The sequence below is a fragment of the Aspergillus lentulus genome (genome assembly GCF_001445615.1).
Source record: "Aspergillus lentulus DNA, contig: Alt09, strain: IFM 54703, whole genome shotgun sequence".
Lineage (NCBI taxonomy): Eukaryota > Fungi > Ascomycota > Eurotiomycetes > Eurotiales > Aspergillaceae > Aspergillus > Aspergillus lentulus.
This window is the reverse complement of record NW_028322117.1, coordinates 2,482,936-2,499,423: the sequence shown is the minus strand read 5'-3', so window position 1 is coordinate 2,499,423 and position 16,488 is coordinate 2,482,936. Positions and strand designations below refer to the sequence as shown.

The window sequence follows — 16,488 nt, the reverse complement described above, 5'->3', positions numbered from 1 at the left end:
AAGGGAGTGAGTAGCAGCGGGGAAAGCCAGCGAAGACAGGAAAATCATTGTTGCTTGATTAGTTAAACCGCGGCGGAGCCCAGGCGTCTCTACTCCGCCGACAGCTGCATCTATACCAACGATCACCGACTGATCACCGACTGTTTGCCAGGATCATCTTCATTTGCGTGCTTCTGGAAATAATCTACTATGCCGACTGGTAAGTTCTATCCTCCGATGCGTTCCCACCATCCCTTTCATAAACCTACGCCTCCGCACCCAGGACGTCTTAATAGCTGCACGACTCGCTTTGCTAATAAAGCACAGATCTGGACGGCGACTCGCAAATGGCCTCATCCCCCGAATCTTCTGTCGGCTCGCCGGCCGGCTCCCGCACGCCTACGAACAACAATAGTCTCAATGACTCCGCGTCGGGATTTGCTGGTACTTCCGAACTATCCCCACCAGGCTCGCAGACACAGAACTTCTCTGAAGTCACGGAGATGGCCACACACGAGAAGAACAGACCTTCAGATTTCTCGACACAGGTCGCTGGGCAGCAGCAACAACAGCAGCAGCAGTCGCAGCAGCGACAACCCGGGGCACGGTGGATGAACAAACGGGCGGAGGAAGAGTACCAGCGAGCGATGGAGTATATCGTCGATAAGGATTTTAATCTGGGTAGGTTGAGCAACAGTGCATTACTTGCTCACTGTCATGTTTCCTCTGGTACTTGTGATAGAGAATGATGGCTAATGGTATGCCTAGATGAGTTCGGTGACCCTTTCGATGACCGAGATATGGAGGAGCCGGTATTCTAGGGTTTGCGGTGAATCTACGGGGCCAATTTTATCTGTCTCTTGCTTAAGGCGATTCTAGAGACAGTAGTTTACGACCTTATGAGTTATGCTTACCGGGTATGGCCCAACTAGCCTCTTCATGTACTTCGACCACAATCGCTAACCAGTAAGCCAGAATTGAATGATATTCGCTATGGCCTTTTCTTAGAGCTTTTCATTGCCGTGTTAGACCGACTCCATTAGTTTAACGTCGAAATCTTAAATAGTTCTTTTGTTTGAGTGAATGCGTTGTTGGCAGTGAGCATAATCCAACGGAACTTGCCTAAGCTTAGGCTTGACGCTGCCGGGAAAGCTCATTTGAGACTCGGATGTGATCCGGTAGATAAAGGCAGTGTGCTCGTGGTGTGTCCTTGTCAATAGTCTCAGTCTAGCGCTGCGAAAACAATGCTTCCTTGACTTGGTTGCTGTCAAGTGACATATAGTCATACTATGCAAGCTGAAAGCCGAGCACCTCGACAATGACAAGCCCGCTCCTGTCATGGAAACGACGGGTGTAGTGTGTCGTAGTACAGAGTCAAGTAGACGAGGCGACACCTGAGATTCTGAGTTTTTATACCACTATTATGCGTCTTCCAACAAGATTATGGTGCTGGAAGGCAGCCGTGCTGTGCTGCTGTCCGACTTGTCGATTTTCTTCCTGGGTGTCTCAAGGCATAGGAGGGTCCATCTTTCCTTCTTCACCTATACATGAAGTAAAGGATGATCAAGTCGCCGTCAGTACGGAATAGAAAGAGAGATCTAACCCATATCCAGTGAACCTCGGCGTCTCTAGGTGAGCTGGCCGTATGTATGTCGGAGTTTATCTGATAAAGCGTTGGCACAGCAACGGTCCGCCCACCGCCAATCAACACGTCGGTCGGGCTTAGTTTTTACCTTTCATTATTATGATTTCTTTCATCTCGGCCTTGACGCGTATTTGTATTGCTTAGGATAGATGGTTTTCTTCTCTATCAGCGTCGCATCTATGCTTCAATTATTAAGCTTGTATCCTATTATTGCAGTATTCTAGAAGCTCGAATCTCTACATTGCATTCCCCGTCGTCTTACAGTTGAGCTCCGTCACGGCGTCAACATTCCTCGGGACCCCAAGCAGCCATGGCCACCAGTCATGACCCGTCCCATCAATCGGGCCCTCTGTCGCGAGCATGGTGAGTTACTTCTTTTGTCCCGATAGACATTCCTGTAATTACGATGCGTCCTTTAATCGGGGAAGAGTTGAAGAATTCCCACTGCCCCTTTTCCGTCCCTTGCCATTACTCCCAGAGACCAAGGTACGATCGCTAATACGATTGCGACTGTGTGCGCCAATTGCGCGCCCTTTCGCTGGATTGAGTTTTATAGCCAGCTTCAGAATCAGGACGAAAAGTTCAGTTTCACGCCCGTCAAGGCCGCCGCCGCCCCTCGTCTATGGGACCGGAAACCGTCGAACGCGTTCCTTGGGCGCTCGAAGTCGCGGAAAGTCTGGAAGCGCTTTCGTTCCTCCTTTAACAGCATGAAAGCTTTACAACGTCTCGTCACTGCGTCGCACGAGGACGTCGATGAAGACCTGTTCGCCGAAATAAACTTGTCCAGGAATCTGGGGTTTGTCCGTGGTGTCAAGCGACGGTGCTTTGGGCTGGAGGATGAGAGTCAACCGGACAGGGCGGTCCTGCGAGGACGTTCGTTCCTTGAGACGAAATGGGAGTCTGAAGCGACGGGGAGAAGACGTATGCATGCTTGCTTGATATTTGGTTTAGCCAGGTGACTATTGGACACGCGCTGATGGACTACAGGGAAACTACCTACGAACCATGCCGACTTTAATGATTCTCAAGCGGAGCCAATGGATATGGATGAAGAGGAGGAGGGAGGTCACGCTGCGGCTGACGAGGATGAGCCACGGGACGCGGCCACGTCAATCGCCGAACAGGACACGGACGCATCTTTTGACTCGACCCCAGACACTCTCACAGACTCGGCTCTTTTCTCAGCGAATCTCCACGCGCTACATGGCAAGTCCGTCATTGCAGATGATTGCGCTGGAAACAACTACGATTTCGAGATAAATGCCACCGGCGATGTCGCTCAACCTGACCCCGCACTTGATACCAGTATAGCGAGTCTTCATACCGTAACCAATATTGCCCCAGATGCAGCCGTGGATACACATATGACGGATGATCGACAAGATCTGTCAGTCCAGACAGCAGACTCCACAATCGCGGTAGAAGTCACATCGGAGCAGGGCCTAAGTGTGCAACAAGAGCCCACTCTGGTACGTTCAGCACTACGCAGCTCGCTGGGTGTGGAGGATGCCGAGTTGCTCAATAACTTCCTATCCAAGGCCAAGGCAGCTCGCGCCGCCAAAGCCGCAGCTATGACTATGCAGGATGTGCCCACAGAACAAGCCTGCCAGGAAGTGAGTGACGTACCAACTCCACAGGCTCGACGGGCTCTGGAAGAGCTGGACGCCAATTCTCCCTCGCCATCAAAAGTCCAGTTGTCTCCAGTCAAAGCGTCTGATCCTGCAGATAGTCCTGGTCGGGATGATCAATCACGGAAAAGCGTTGATGCCCGAGAGGACGAAAATCAAGCATCCAGCCCGGTCCGCCGAAGTTCGAGGCACCGTGCTGCCAAAGTTGTCCCCCAGACGACTACACCTACTCTTCGGACCCTGACTCTTCGTCGCGCCAAGGGGACGGAGTTCGTCTTCCTGCAGCGCACAGAAGCCCAGGAGCTTGCGCTGGCGACGCGTCGAAACACTCGTCACAACAAAGGAGATGCGGTCATGCCGAAATACGTACTTCAGGCCTTGGCGGAACAATCGCAGAAGACCAACCTCGAGGTCGATGATGGCAAAGCTACAGACCCTGGTCGGAAGCGCACAGGAGCCAAGAAATATGTGACATGGAACGAGGAGCGCCTGGTGCAGTACCAAGGGGAGGACAGCAGTAAGCGAGGGGAGCGGAAGCGCAATGACGTCGCTTTGAGTCCGACGGTGAAGGGCATCGATAAGCAGAAGGCAGCCAGTAATCGCAGTACCCGGTCCCAGACAGCTAAGACCGGTGATGATGAAGAAGTGGCTGCATCAACTACTGCACCTGCTACTGCAGCTCCCAAGGCGCGGCGTGTGCGGCGGTTAGGAGGGACAAAGAGTAATTCCAGTCTTGTCGCGGCCGCAGACACGAAGAAAGCGTCGCTTCTCCCGACTCTCAGCACTGGCAGCAATGTTGAGAAGCGCAAGAAATTGATCCCCAAGCGGCCCAGCGCTGTTGCAACGGGTACTCCCGTTTCGAACAAGATACTACCTTGCGGCACCAGCGACGATAGGAGCTCGTCCGACTCTACAAGCGGTAGCGCCCCGCGAATAAGATCCAAGAACATTCTCAAGGCACATGCTGGATCGACACCGATGCCGAGACGTATCCGTCCCCGCCCTTGACTGTGCACTTCAACTCTATCGTTATTTCAATACTTGATCCTCCTTTGGAGGCTGTACATAATCTAACCGCCAATCACTTGATTACGGGATTTGCGAGGCAAATGGACTGGCGAACCGGCGTTTTTGTATTTCTGTTGACTTGTCAGTGGGTAAGTAAGGCGTTATGTGTAAGAGACACACCTTGTATGAGTTCATCTGCAGTGGTTTGTTGATCTGTTGATCTTCAACCCTGCTTTCATGTGAATATTACCGCCATCACTTCGGTTTAGTTTCTGTGGTGGTAAATGGTTATCAATTGTCTGTCATGACGTGACGATCATCTTACAGTGTTGCATACCACTGAAGAATTAGTCAACTACGCAGCTACCACCTGGGGGAACTCGGGGTTGTGTTCATGAAGATCTCGCTTAGCCTCCGATAGTCCAGCGTAGTTTGTTTAGTGCGGGGAGAAGAGATGCGTCGCATAGTCATTTGTTGGATCATGTTTATCACCATTATCGTATATGCCGAGCATTACCGACGATTGTCTCCGTAGATCCGAGTCCTAGTAAGAGAGGATGAACTGTGAGGTCAGATGGCATGCAAGTAGTGCCTAATATAGAAGGCAAGTCGGCAGCAAGTGGGCAAAGGTACGGTCAAACCAAGGTGACGGCCATGCTCTTGGCTGAATCTTGTCATTAATATCGTGTCAGCAATTGACTTTCGGTAATTAGTTAATACCCTTTTGTCTACTTAGAAGAAGGTTTGCCTGCGGCAGACTGCAGGTTGCATTCTTCTGATGCATCCTATGCCTGCCCTGCAGTATTTGTCTATGTCCGAGCGGGAGCATCAACATCAACATCAACATCAACATCAACATCAACGGTGAACTAGCAGTAGCCATACTGCATCTACACAGCCTGGAAGGAGAGTAAGCTCTCATCCTTCTTGGCCTAACAGACGTACCGAAACTCGTCTCACTCTCCAGAAAAATCACTCAAGGGATGGGATCAACCACTCAAAGCAACCTGTGAGTACCTTTGTCTCAAGTATGGTTCATTATCAACAATTCGTGGATGGACAAATCATTGTTGGGACCATGTGGATCCATATGTTCCTGTTCATTAGGGGAAATGATACCCATATCCATATCCATATCAATTCCGTTGATAACCTTCAGCGTGGGCTATGAGTAGGAGTGTTTACCATCCAAGGAGGTGGACGGAGTAAGTTAGATGACAGGCCATAGGAACAGTAAGGACCTCAGTGATCCACTTAGCCCAAATCCTTAGCTCATAAACCTCGTACAGACGTCATGGCCTGCTTCCGTCATTCCTCAAACAGTTGTCCTATTCTAGTCTACTTACTCCTAAGGGGTAGGGTAGGGCTACAGCCTTTATTGGCATTATTGCTTCTTAGGTATGTCTCAAGTCAAGATCCACGGGCTAAACTCGGTCTTTCCCGTTTGGGAAATTCAGTGTTTAGGGCTTTTCCGTTTTTGCCCACCGGGCGTGGCTGAGTCCCGGGATTTTCCGACTCATTACACGAGGCGGTGCAACACCACGCATTTGCATAGACTACCTACCTACGGGGAAAGTGTCGGACTCCAATTAGATTGACAGTAGTAAGTCTTAGGTAAGTAAGGCTGTAGGCTGAACCCCTGACGAGCTCTCTTGGATATCCAAATTCGGCGAGGTGCGAAAGGTTACAAATGGAGACATGCGTCATACTGCGTGGCTAGTGCTGGCTTGGAGGACTGTCCTCCGAGTCAGTCAGTCATTGTATTACATTTACAACGGCCCGGCCTCTTGATACTGCGTGCAGTTACATCGGCGCTGCAGCCTGTAGGAAGCTCGGCATCTCATTGGATTTACGGCTGCATTTTGAGTTGAAGAGTTTTCCAAGCAATTTCGGGATGGATTTGACAGGAGGTGCGATTGGTGGTTGGTGACATCTTGGCGCATTTTATGTTTCATTTATCTACGGGTACTGCAGAGAGGTAGGAATAGATACTACTAGTAGTCCGACCAAATGAATGAACCAGCTAATCCAGCTAGCTTATTGGATTGTTTCAGATGTAGCTATGTACCGTGTCAACGATCATGATATTCGTCCCAACATTAAATGATTTTCTATGACCCGCATCAAGCGAACCAATTAAGCAGACATCTGCTTGGCGGTCTCCTCGGGCCACACATCGTAACCAAAAGTATCCTTCATGTTGACGAATCGGAAATGACGACCCTTGGCGACGTTGTTGACCGCCTCATAATCGGTATCCGACAGCTGAATGCTCTTGAAGTTGGACTCGATACGAGCCGGATTCGAGCTCTTGGGCAGCACAACGTAGCCGCGGCGCAGACCCCAGGCAATCAACACCTGGGCCAGGGTGTTGCCGCCCTTTTTGGCGATTTCGTTCAGGGTTGGGTTCTCGCTGACGCGCTCGCCGGTGGTGGGGACCTGGTTCTGGGAGCCCAATGGCGAGTAGGCCTCGGGCAGGATATCGTGCTTGAAGCAGTACTGGATGAGCTCCTCGTTGGGGAGGAAGGGGTGAATCTCGATCTGGTTGACGTGAGGCTTGACCTTCGCGAACTTGAGCAGCTGCTCAAGCCCTTCGATGGTCCAGTTCGAGACACCAATCGCCTTGGCCTTGCCGTCCTCGTAGAGCTTCTCCATTGCCCTCCATGTGGGCTCGGGGTTCTTGGTGAGGTCTTCCAGGATGACGTACTATTTGTTTGCGAGTTAGTAGCGGTCCAAACTGAGACTCTGGGCTAAATTACCTTTCCATCAGGGCCGATCTTGGGCTTCTCCTGCGTCTCCTTCTCCGCGGCAATGGGCCAATGGACCAGGAAAAGGTCTACGTGTTCGACCTTGAGCTTCTTCAGGGAGTTCTCAAGCGACCAGATGACATCCTCGTAGCGGTGCAGGTGGTTCCAGACCTTGGTGCAGATGAAGATATCCTCGCGCTTGACCGAGGGGTTCTCCTTGAGGAAGTCTTGGATGGCATCCCCGACCTCGTCCTCGTTCTGGTAGAACCAGGCGCAATCCAAGTGTCTGTATCCGGTCTTGAGAGCACATGTGACAGCGTTGTAGGTCTCGCCTTTGGCACCCTCGCTGGCGAAGGTTCCGAAACCAACGGCGGGGATCTTAACGCCGTTGCTGAGAGTAAAAGTGACACCGGCCGACATTTTCGCAGAAAGTCTATGAGCGCGATTGAGGTAGTTGAGCTAGTAGAATTTGAGGATAATGAAGAAGGGAAAACTGATCAAAAGAAACAAGATGTTCAGGGGTATTGATATGGATGACGGATAAGTGGGAGAGAGGAGGAATTATTGGGTGGTTTTGAGGCGGAGGGGTAGCAGTGCAGCAAGACGAAGCTTAGGTGGGGTTGCAGAAGACGAGCGAAGGCGGCAAGCTGGAGATGACGCTGATGATGATGATTTTCTCCCCTATGATTCTTATGATTCTCTTTTTTCTTATTCCACAGAATCTTCTATCCTGAGTATTCAATTCCTGTTGTTGCAGCTTAAAGGAGATAAGCAACAAGCATCCTTGACTGCATATCTTCTTCACTACAACTGCCTCTATTTTCTGCACTCAATTGCTGACGATAATTAACAATTACTGCAGCTACTCTGAAACCCCCCCCAACATTTTGGGAATTATTTCCCTTTTCCCCAAAGTTAATTCACCAATATTGCTCTGTAACGCTGCGTCTCTTTTCTTTTATTCCCTCAGTGATGTGATGCCCCACCACGACACACAGTCCCTCAGCAATGACATCATCCCTGCCTAGCTGCAACCAGCAAATCAAAAGGACGAAACGGCGCGAGCGTTTGACCCGCCGCCGCCCGCTCGATCGTCATCGTCTCCATCGATCTCTGCATATTCCATGGGTGGAAAACCCTGACCAGCCAATCAATAGCAAGTAAGGGTGGGTTCCTGTCCACTCAGCGTGCAGATTGGCCTCATGCTGGTTGAGAGGATCATTTCTTGGGCGGTTCGTCTGTTAAAGAAATTTCCACCTTAAGCCTTTACCAGCCAATGGGTGAATGGGAAAGTCAGTGATGCCACCTTCGGCCTCTCAGTCCCCGCCCCGCCCTATTTCCATGCTCTAACGAATAATTTCTTGAGAAATGTTACAGACCGTATCAAACAGGGTCTAAGATAAGGTACCTACTACCGTATAATGAAACAGAAATACCTCCCTTACGGAATACGCAGTAACATGGCAAATACCAAGACCCACGGCAATCCTGCCTGTCGGGGCTGAAAAGGGTTTAGCCAGCCCGACGCCGGCTCCGCTGTACCCGCTGGGCGTATCACTATTTCCCTGGTACCGACCATTATTGGGAACAATTACAGCGTAAGGTAGTCCATCCCGCAATCATTATTGCTGCTACCATGATACCATCCCATTTCCCAGATACCTAAGACGACGATGACGATAATTCCTAGGAATGATGATACGCCTGGGTGGAGCCTGATTTTCTCATTATGCTGCTGCGTTGGATAGAGGGAAAAGACAGTGATAGTGGGATGGTTGACCGCCACTGGTTCTGGTAAACCATGTTCTAGTTAATAAATACCTTGATCTCCTTCATTGTCATCTTGACTTTTTTTTCCTTCATTCACCTGTTCTCTTCATCCCATCTTTCCTTATCTTCTCGGGAAGCCGTTTAGTGAATTCTTCATACAACACTGATCCGGCCCGCCCTCCTATATAAGAGTGATATCATCTTCCATTCTCTTTTATCACCCAACTCATCTCCCTCCCTACGTTACTCTACCTTATTTACATCGTCTACATACTCTTTTCAACTCTCATCTACCGTCACCATGCCTCGCTTCGATGATGCTGACTTTGGCGTCGAGCCCGCTCCTCCCGGTGCTCGTTCGCCCAGAGATGCCCGTGGCAGTGCTTCTGGCTCTCTCCCCATCCCCAACGAGGCTGGCAACACTGTCGAGATCCCTGCCACCAGAAGCTCCATCAGTGATGCCGCTCAGTTCATGCACAACCTGAGCTTGTCTCCCTCGATGCGGGACCGTCGGGGTTCTCGCAACTCTTTCGGCACTTCCCTCCCCATCCCCAGATCCCCTCGTGTGTCTCGCCTATCGTCTGTTCGCATGGCCGACGCCTCCTCAGTCTCTCGTGACCTCCTGGCCTCTCAGGTACAGGACATGTCCAAGGAGAAGGTCGCTGCCGCTAAGAACATGGCGTTCGTTTTCGACATCGATGGTGTCTTGGCTCACGGCAACCACGCCATCCCCCAAGCCAAGGAGGCCCTCAAGATGCTGAATGGCGACAACGAGTTGGGAATCAAGATCCCCTACATCCTCCTGACCAACGGTGGTGGCAAGACTGAGGCCGCCCGTTGCGAGCAGCTCAGCGAGATCCTGGAGGTGCCTATCTCGACCGACCAGTTCATCCAGTCTCATACTCCAATGCAGGCATTGTCCGAGTACTACGAGACTGTTCTCGTCCTGGGTGGTGAGGGTCAGAAGATCCGTGAGGTCGCTGAGAACTACGGCTTCAAGAACGTTGTCCACCCCAAGGATATCCTTGCTTGGGACCCTACCGTCTCTCCCTGGCGCACATTCACCGCCGAGGACCGCGCCGAGGCCAAGCCCCGCGACTTCTCCAAGATCAAGTTCGATGCCATTCTCGTCTTTGCCGACTCTCGCGACTACGCTACCGACATGCAGCTGATCATCGATCTGCTGCTGGCCGAGGACGGCAAGATGCTGACCCGCGCCAAGGACCCCGTCTCCTCCCGCATCCCCATCTACTTCTCCCAGGGTGACTTGCTTATGCCTACCGACCACAAGGGTCCTCCTCGGTTGACTCAGGGTTGCTTCCGTATTGCCATCGAGGCGCAGTACAAGGCTCTGACCGGCGTTGACCTGGAGCGTGTCGTCTACGGCAAGCCCGAGCGCGCCACCTACACCTACGCCGACGAGGTGCTCAAGGCCTGGATGGAGCAGATCCACAATGAGAACCGCCTGCCCAAGAACATCTACATGATTGGTGACAACCCGCAGTCGGACATCGTCGGTGGTAACATGTACGGCTGGAACACCTGTCTGGTGCGCACCGGTGTCTTCCAGGGCGGCGAGAACGACGAGCACAACCCCGCCAACTTTGGTGTCTTCCCCAACGTGCTGGAGGCCGTCAAGGCTGCCGTCCGCAAGGAGCTTGGCCAAGAGTTCAAGTTCAAGTGGAACCCCAAGGTCAACCCTGTCACCCACGGCGATGGCTCTTCTGCTGTCGAATAAATCAAATTGACTTTTGCACTACAACTTCGCTACGTGACAAATGATTATTTGAAAACAGGGAAAAAAGTGGCTGAAGACTGGGTTGAACTTTATTATTCTGGGCGTCTGGTTTACTGTCTGTTTCATTTGATTTTCGGTCATCATTATCATCATGTTGATCTAGACGATTTTTGCATCTTTGGGTTTTTATGGGCTAGGACTACTGATATCCATCGGCGCTTGTCTGGATGCCCGTCCGGCAAGTCGACCACTGCTACAACTGGTTACAATTGATTTTTCTTTGTTGCTTGCAAAGAGACATCATCTTCAATGTGCGTCATGAATAGAGTTCTAGAGTCTTCTCTTAGTTCGTTGCATTATTGAAGTCATGCGGTCATCGTTGACGACATTCTGACGAGTGTATCTGTTCAGCGAACTCTGTTCAATTAAGGTTAGGTTACCTGGAAAAGGTAAACAAAGCAAGCCCAATTTCTCCGAGAATCATCCTAATACGGAGTATTGTTGGTATCTTATCAACGAGTGGCAAAAACAACTCGGCAGCGTCCGAGCTATCTGTCAGGGACAAAAAAACAAATTACATAAAAAATAAGAACTTTCTAGACCTAGATCTACAAGCAGAGCAGGGCTGGACAGTTGACACAAATCATGAACCGGGTAAACGATTGCCTCCAACGTGGCAATGGCAAGGCAGGCGACATGTTGGCCAATGCAGACTAAACTAGACCGAAGCCACAACGCAAGCCCAGCCGGCTTCTATCCGGTCGGGAATTCGGGATGGTGGCTTTTCGCTTGCAGGGATTGACTATCATTTATTTATGATTTTGATTTTTTGATTGGTGGCGCTCTGGTACGAAGTAGTATCTTGTCGTAGAACGATCTGATATGGACAGAGTGAGATTGATTTGGCACCCGGAAAGATCATTACCGAGCGAAGCGTAGCATGTCGTAGAGTATATACAACAGGGGTATATCCGGTTTCAAATACAGGGATTCTATTGCCTGTTCAGACGCTGAAGGATTGTCCGCCAGGATGATACTGATGGCTACAACACCACGGACGTGAGCAGGATACTCCGTACTTTGTCCAACTCGACCAGCTGCAAGGCTGAGTCGTACCTTGACAGCGGTTGCCGTCCGTCCCCAGTGGTTGATACCAGGGATGGACAGACGTCCGTCAGCATGGAACCATTCGTGTCAGGGCTTGAGGTGGTTGTGAGGGACTGCCCTGGTGGTAGCCACGTTGAAGAGCATCAACCGCGCTAAAGATCGTAAGGTCTCATTACCTAGCTAGGATACAGCTCCTGGCCACAACCATGGTGCGGGAGTCACTGGACAAGTGCAACATCTCGTCCCGCTTGCGCTTAGAGACGACCTTGCCGTCGCCGTATCTCTTGGATAGAGTAGGATCAATGAACTACACTCCTCTGGGGCATTGCCCTTGCTGGTCCAAGAAGAATTGCTCAACCCAGTGATGGAAGAGACGGAGTGATGAACCAGCTTCGTCGGGCCGGGAGTCTCGCGAGCAAAGCCGATCAGGTCCCCGCGGTACCTGGACTTGTGGTCTTAACACATGACTGGTTGCGCGGCTCTCATGGACTAGGCAGCATGCAGGATACTCGTGTTACGCCCATTGATCATCTTGTCATAAGTCTGACTCACGGGGGCAGCCCCAAGTTGCGTTGGCAACCATAGTGAGAGATTCGATAGTGGATTCACCGACTACTCCCTAGTAGGCATGTCGAGTACGTGTGCAAAGATCATGTTTAACTGTCTCCGCGCTGAGAAACTGACAAGCGTGTCTGGTGCCAGAGCACTTCTGCTTGGTTAATGCGGTGACATGAGACCAAGCTTCACTGGTAGCGTCTTCGGAAGGCTTGTTCTGTTTAGTCTGACAACGGAGATCCACATTGATCTAGTGCCACCAGGATCACCAAGCTCGATAGATCGTTGGGAAATGAGAAGACGAGAAGCGAAGCCATCAAATGAGTTATCTGATTGCGGAATGGCAGCGTACCCCGGTCCTATCCCTTTAGTCAGTCCCAGAGTATCGCAACCGCCAAATGGTCACCATCGCGATGAGCTCATGCTGACAACCTTCGCCTGTCAAGTTGCAGTCATCGGCTGCTAGAGCAATATCGCCCGAAACGATGGTCGTCCCACAGAACTTAAGGGACAGACCTGCCCCATGCTCGGGATTCCTAGGCTAATAGACTTCTGGCTTGAGATTCATCCAGTCAGGCCGACGCTGATCTCTTATCTGTTACAATTGTCGTTCCTTTTATCCGCTCTTCTCATCTCACAGAATGCACCCAACGAATACCGCCGCATGGCAGATTGCCGAAAAGGCCAAGCCTCTTGAGGTCAGGCCCGCCGCCTACACTCCTCCCAAGGAGAATGAGATTGTTATCAAAAATAGCGCCATCGGCCTGAACCCCGTTGACTATCTCCGCCAGGAACAGGGCGCCGCGCTGTTCTCCTGGACCACCTATCCCACTATCATGGGCACCGACGTGGCCGGTGAGGTCGTCGAGGTGGGCTCCGGCGCAGCGGCACGCTTCAAACCTGGCGACCGAGTGCTGGGACTCGGTAGCGAGCTCAAGGACAACAATCCCGCCGAGGGCGCTTTCCAACACTACACGGTCATCCCGGCGCAGGTGGCATCCCCGATCCCCGCGGACCTGTCGTACGAAAACGCCTCCGTCATTCCGCTGGGCATATCGACGGCGAGTTGTGGGTTGTTCCAGAAGGATTACCTGGCGCTGCGGTTACCCACGAGTCCGCGGGCTGCGTCGAGTGGCCAGCTCGTACTAATTTGGAGCGGCTCGTCAAGTGTCGGCAGCAACGCTATCCAACTGGCTACTGCGGCGGGCTACGAGGTCGTCACCACCGCGTCGGCGAAGAATTTTGAGTACGTCCAATCTCTCGGTGCTAGTCACGCCTTTGACTACCGCAGCCCGACTCTCGTCGAGGATATCACTAAGGTCTACGCCGGCAAAACCGGAGTTGGTGCGCTGGCCATCGGCACGGAGGCGGCAGGCCCTTGCTGTGAGATCCTTTCCAAGGTCAACTCGCGCAAGTTTGTGTCCTTGACCAATCCCCCAAGTGGTGCATTGCCGGAAGGCATCGAGTCCAAGTTCGTGTTTGGAGCTGCTGTCAAGGATAATGAGGTTGGCCCAGCCATCTTCGAGTCTTTCCTCCCCAAGGCGTTGGCAGCGGGTGAGTTCAAGTCTGCTCCGACTGCCGAGGTGGTGGGTAAGGGATTGGGATCGATCCAGGAGGGACTCGATCAGGTGAAGAACGGTGCATCAGCCAAGAAGTATGTCATTGGGCTGCAGTAGAGCTCTTAGACTGTTAGATGTCTTTTTCTTTTTCTTTTTCTTTTCCTTTTTTTTTTTTTTTTTTTTTTTTTTTCCTTTTTTTCTTTTGTTGTGCGACACATGTTCTGGAGTGCCGGCCTAGTGATATACAGCCAGTAACTCTTCGTGTAAGGGATTGAAACCAGATCGCACAGAAGTCCTCAAATTTTTCTAGGTCAGTACAGATCCAACAGTTGCTATTGCGCGCACTTCTAGATTATACCTCGTGAATGGTTCTGCAGGACCGCCTGTAATTCCTACGGAAGCTCGAGACCATTCAAGGTCGCAGCTCAAGTAGACGCACGAAGGCTCTTCCTAAAGGTAAATTCGATCAATTGATCGTGATAGTATTGATGTTTTAGAGATCGGACGAGGTCCTCTAGTATGGACTAACCCAGCATATCAACCAGTGTTTCTCGTTCATCTGGAAGTGAGACTTGGGGGCGTCCTTGCGATTTCGAGTGTGCACATTAGTTGCAGTCAGTCCGACATAATCGTAGACTGAGGTTATACGTTCCGGGGGATTCTCGGTTGGATCTTTCCTTGGTTATGCGCCAGTAGTAATGAACCCTTTTCTGTTGGCAAGATCCGCAAGAGGCGAGGCATTGCCTTGTCCTCCCTAGGCCTAGTGGACTAGTTAACCAGGCGATTGCACTAGGTGTACATCATCGAATGACCACCCCTCGGTAGATGCAGTGTGTATTGCACAGCGGACTGATCCTGGGAATCAAGGGGTTCCGGCCAAGAATGAAGGGGTCTAGGCAAGTGAACTCCGTGCTCCTTAGGAAGATGGGGATAGACAAGGAATAGCGGACGGAGTAGATAGTTCAAGTCTTGGCTGGATGATCCTCCTTGGCATTTTCTTCCCTGAGCGGACAGAGAGGCAATGTTGACTACAAGGGATGGATGTTTATGCGGTCTAGACATGCATGGTGATTGCTGACTTGAGGATCATCATACCATATTCGAGAGCTTGGAGAAGAAGATCATCATCCGAAATCCCGGAAATCGGGTATGTTGCAGCTGCAGTGGACAACGCACTGCCAGGGAAAATGCCAGATGAGACCAGGTCATGTGGCCTGTCCCTGAAGTGACAAGAACGGACCATGAACGGAGTCCGCAGGCAGGAACTATCTAGACTACTGGACTAGTGAGCATCGGGTCCAGCCATTGTGCAATAATAGTCCACGTATTTGAGCTAAGCATTAGTATTGTTTGCTGGACCGGGTTGGGCCCATTTTCCGGTCGGATATCTATTGCCAGTTGGTTGAAATTGTAGAGATTAATAATCCTTGATTTCCTGGTTTGCTAAGGGAGACGGTCAGGTGATGTCTGTCGCAGAGCCAGGGGGATTTGCATTGCTAATAGAAAGGTCAAGTGACAAATGAGGAGACAGCTCATCATGATCCGATGATGCTCTGTTAAATGTAACTGTCAGACCTCCGCATGATCAACCGTCACCCTGAGAATGCTTGACAAAGTGACGAATGATAGATCAAGCTGAGAGAGCTAGTGTGGACGCTAGCATAACTGTTAGGTAAGGCAAAACAGGGGGCGCCGGTTTAGTTTCGGAGAACGTGGCTGGATCTGGGGTATTCTAGACTAGTCAGTGTTCACCAGTATGGTCTATGGGGAGTACGAAGGACGGCAAATTTGCCAACCCATTTTTGTGTATTCATGCCATAATTGATTAATTGACATAGTTCATAGTTTGAAAAGCGAATAAAATATTCTCAAGAGGTCTTCTGTCCATCTTCAGCATAGCAGGAGTGTTTCGAGTCAACTTGCATAAAGTAATTATGTAATTATGTTCCACCAAAACGCTAATAATGAGCTAGCGGAAGGTTCGCATTATGTCATGAAATGCTTGCGGCGATCCCAAAGAAGATTAGGCCAAGAGATGGGCCATGGTAGATTTCAATAATAACATCCATATGTCTGCAATAATAATAATAATAATGGGCAGAACAGGCATTATCAGCCCCTGTAGACTTGTAGTTAACCTTGCTTATAAGCTATCAAATATACCGACGTTCAGCGATGGTTCTCTACCTCATCCATGTTGAGGCTGTCGTGCTTTATGATGCAATGTTTTCATCGCAGATGGAAATCCCCTATTCCCAAGTGATACTAGCGCACACCGCCAGGTCCGATTGATAAATTTTAATTCCAGATTTAGAGCAGTTTAGAGGCAAGAGAAAAAAAAAAGAAAAGAAATGGAAGAATGGCGATCATTACAACGTCTGATGCTTCTTCAGTAAGATGTACTACAAAGTACGGAGTACTATCAATATTACTATCAATTATCACCATCTACAAAAGCAAGATGTCTAGATACCCCGTACTTTGTTTGCCGCATTCATCATGGCCAATTCGCCCCATGTGGCCGCATCTTGCCCTTTCCATGGAGGCCAGCCCGGTGGTTCTCATTCTTTCTGTGTCTCTTGATCTCTGTCTGCTCGTTTTTTGCCGCCTCCGCTTTGCTGTCACTTTTGTCGAGAAAGTTTTTATTTAGAAGCTGTACCGTACTACCTAGGCAGGATCAATAGCAATAAACCTAGATTTTGCCTTTGGTTTTCTGGTCTCCTGACATGCTCTGACTCCTCTCCCATTTTCA

General features: G+C 50.6%; 5 protein-coding genes across 5 annotated transcripts; 4 read left to right on the top strand and 1 right to left on the bottom strand.

The window, feature by feature from the left end:
* Positions 1–189: 189 nt before the first annotated feature.
* On the top strand, positions 190–800 carry ALT_5626 (uncharacterized protein; the record flags this gene model as incomplete). The annotated part of the gene is made up of 3 exons (XM_033554606.1): positions 190–199; positions 307–660; positions 748–800. 3 exons carry the CDS (start codon positions 190–192, stop codon positions 798–800), a joined length of 417 nt encoding a protein of 138 aa, XP_033410497.1.
* A 1,134-nt stretch (positions 801–1,934) lies between these two features.
* ALT_5625 (uncharacterized protein) lies at positions 1,935–4,260 on the top strand (the record flags this gene model as incomplete). The annotated part of the gene is made up of 3 exons (XM_033554607.2): positions 1,935–1,987; positions 2,181–2,545; positions 2,612–4,260. 3 exons carry the CDS (start codon positions 1,935–1,937, stop codon positions 4,258–4,260), a joined length of 2,067 nt encoding a protein of 688 aa, XP_033410498.2.
* A 2,136-nt stretch (positions 4,261–6,396) lies between these two features.
* On the bottom strand, positions 6,397–7,427 carry gldB (putative glycerol dehydrogenase (GldB); the record flags this gene model as incomplete). Its single annotated transcript, XM_033554608.2, has 2 exons — positions 6,397–6,966; positions 7,020–7,427. 2 exons carry the CDS (start codon positions 7,425–7,427, stop codon positions 6,397–6,399), a joined length of 978 nt encoding a protein of 325 aa, XP_033410499.2.
* Positions 7,428–9,078: 1,651 nt separating this feature from the next.
* On the top strand, positions 9,079–10,515 carry ALT_5623 (phosphatidyl synthase; the record flags this gene model as incomplete). Its single annotated transcript, XM_033554609.2, has 1 exon — positions 9,079–10,515. The coding sequence occupies one exon, from the start codon at positions 9,079–9,081 to the stop codon at positions 10,513–10,515; it is 1,437 nt and encodes a 478-aa protein (XP_033410500.1).
* Positions 10,516–12,818: 2,303 nt separating this feature from the next.
* On the top strand, positions 12,819–13,853 carry ALT_5622 (zinc-binding alcohol dehydrogenase family protein; the record flags this gene model as incomplete). Its single annotated transcript, XM_033554610.2, has 1 exon — positions 12,819–13,853. The coding sequence occupies one exon, from the start codon at positions 12,819–12,821 to the stop codon at positions 13,851–13,853; it is 1,035 nt and encodes a 344-aa protein (XP_033410501.2).
* Between the last annotated feature and the right edge of the window lie 2,635 nt (positions 13,854–16,488).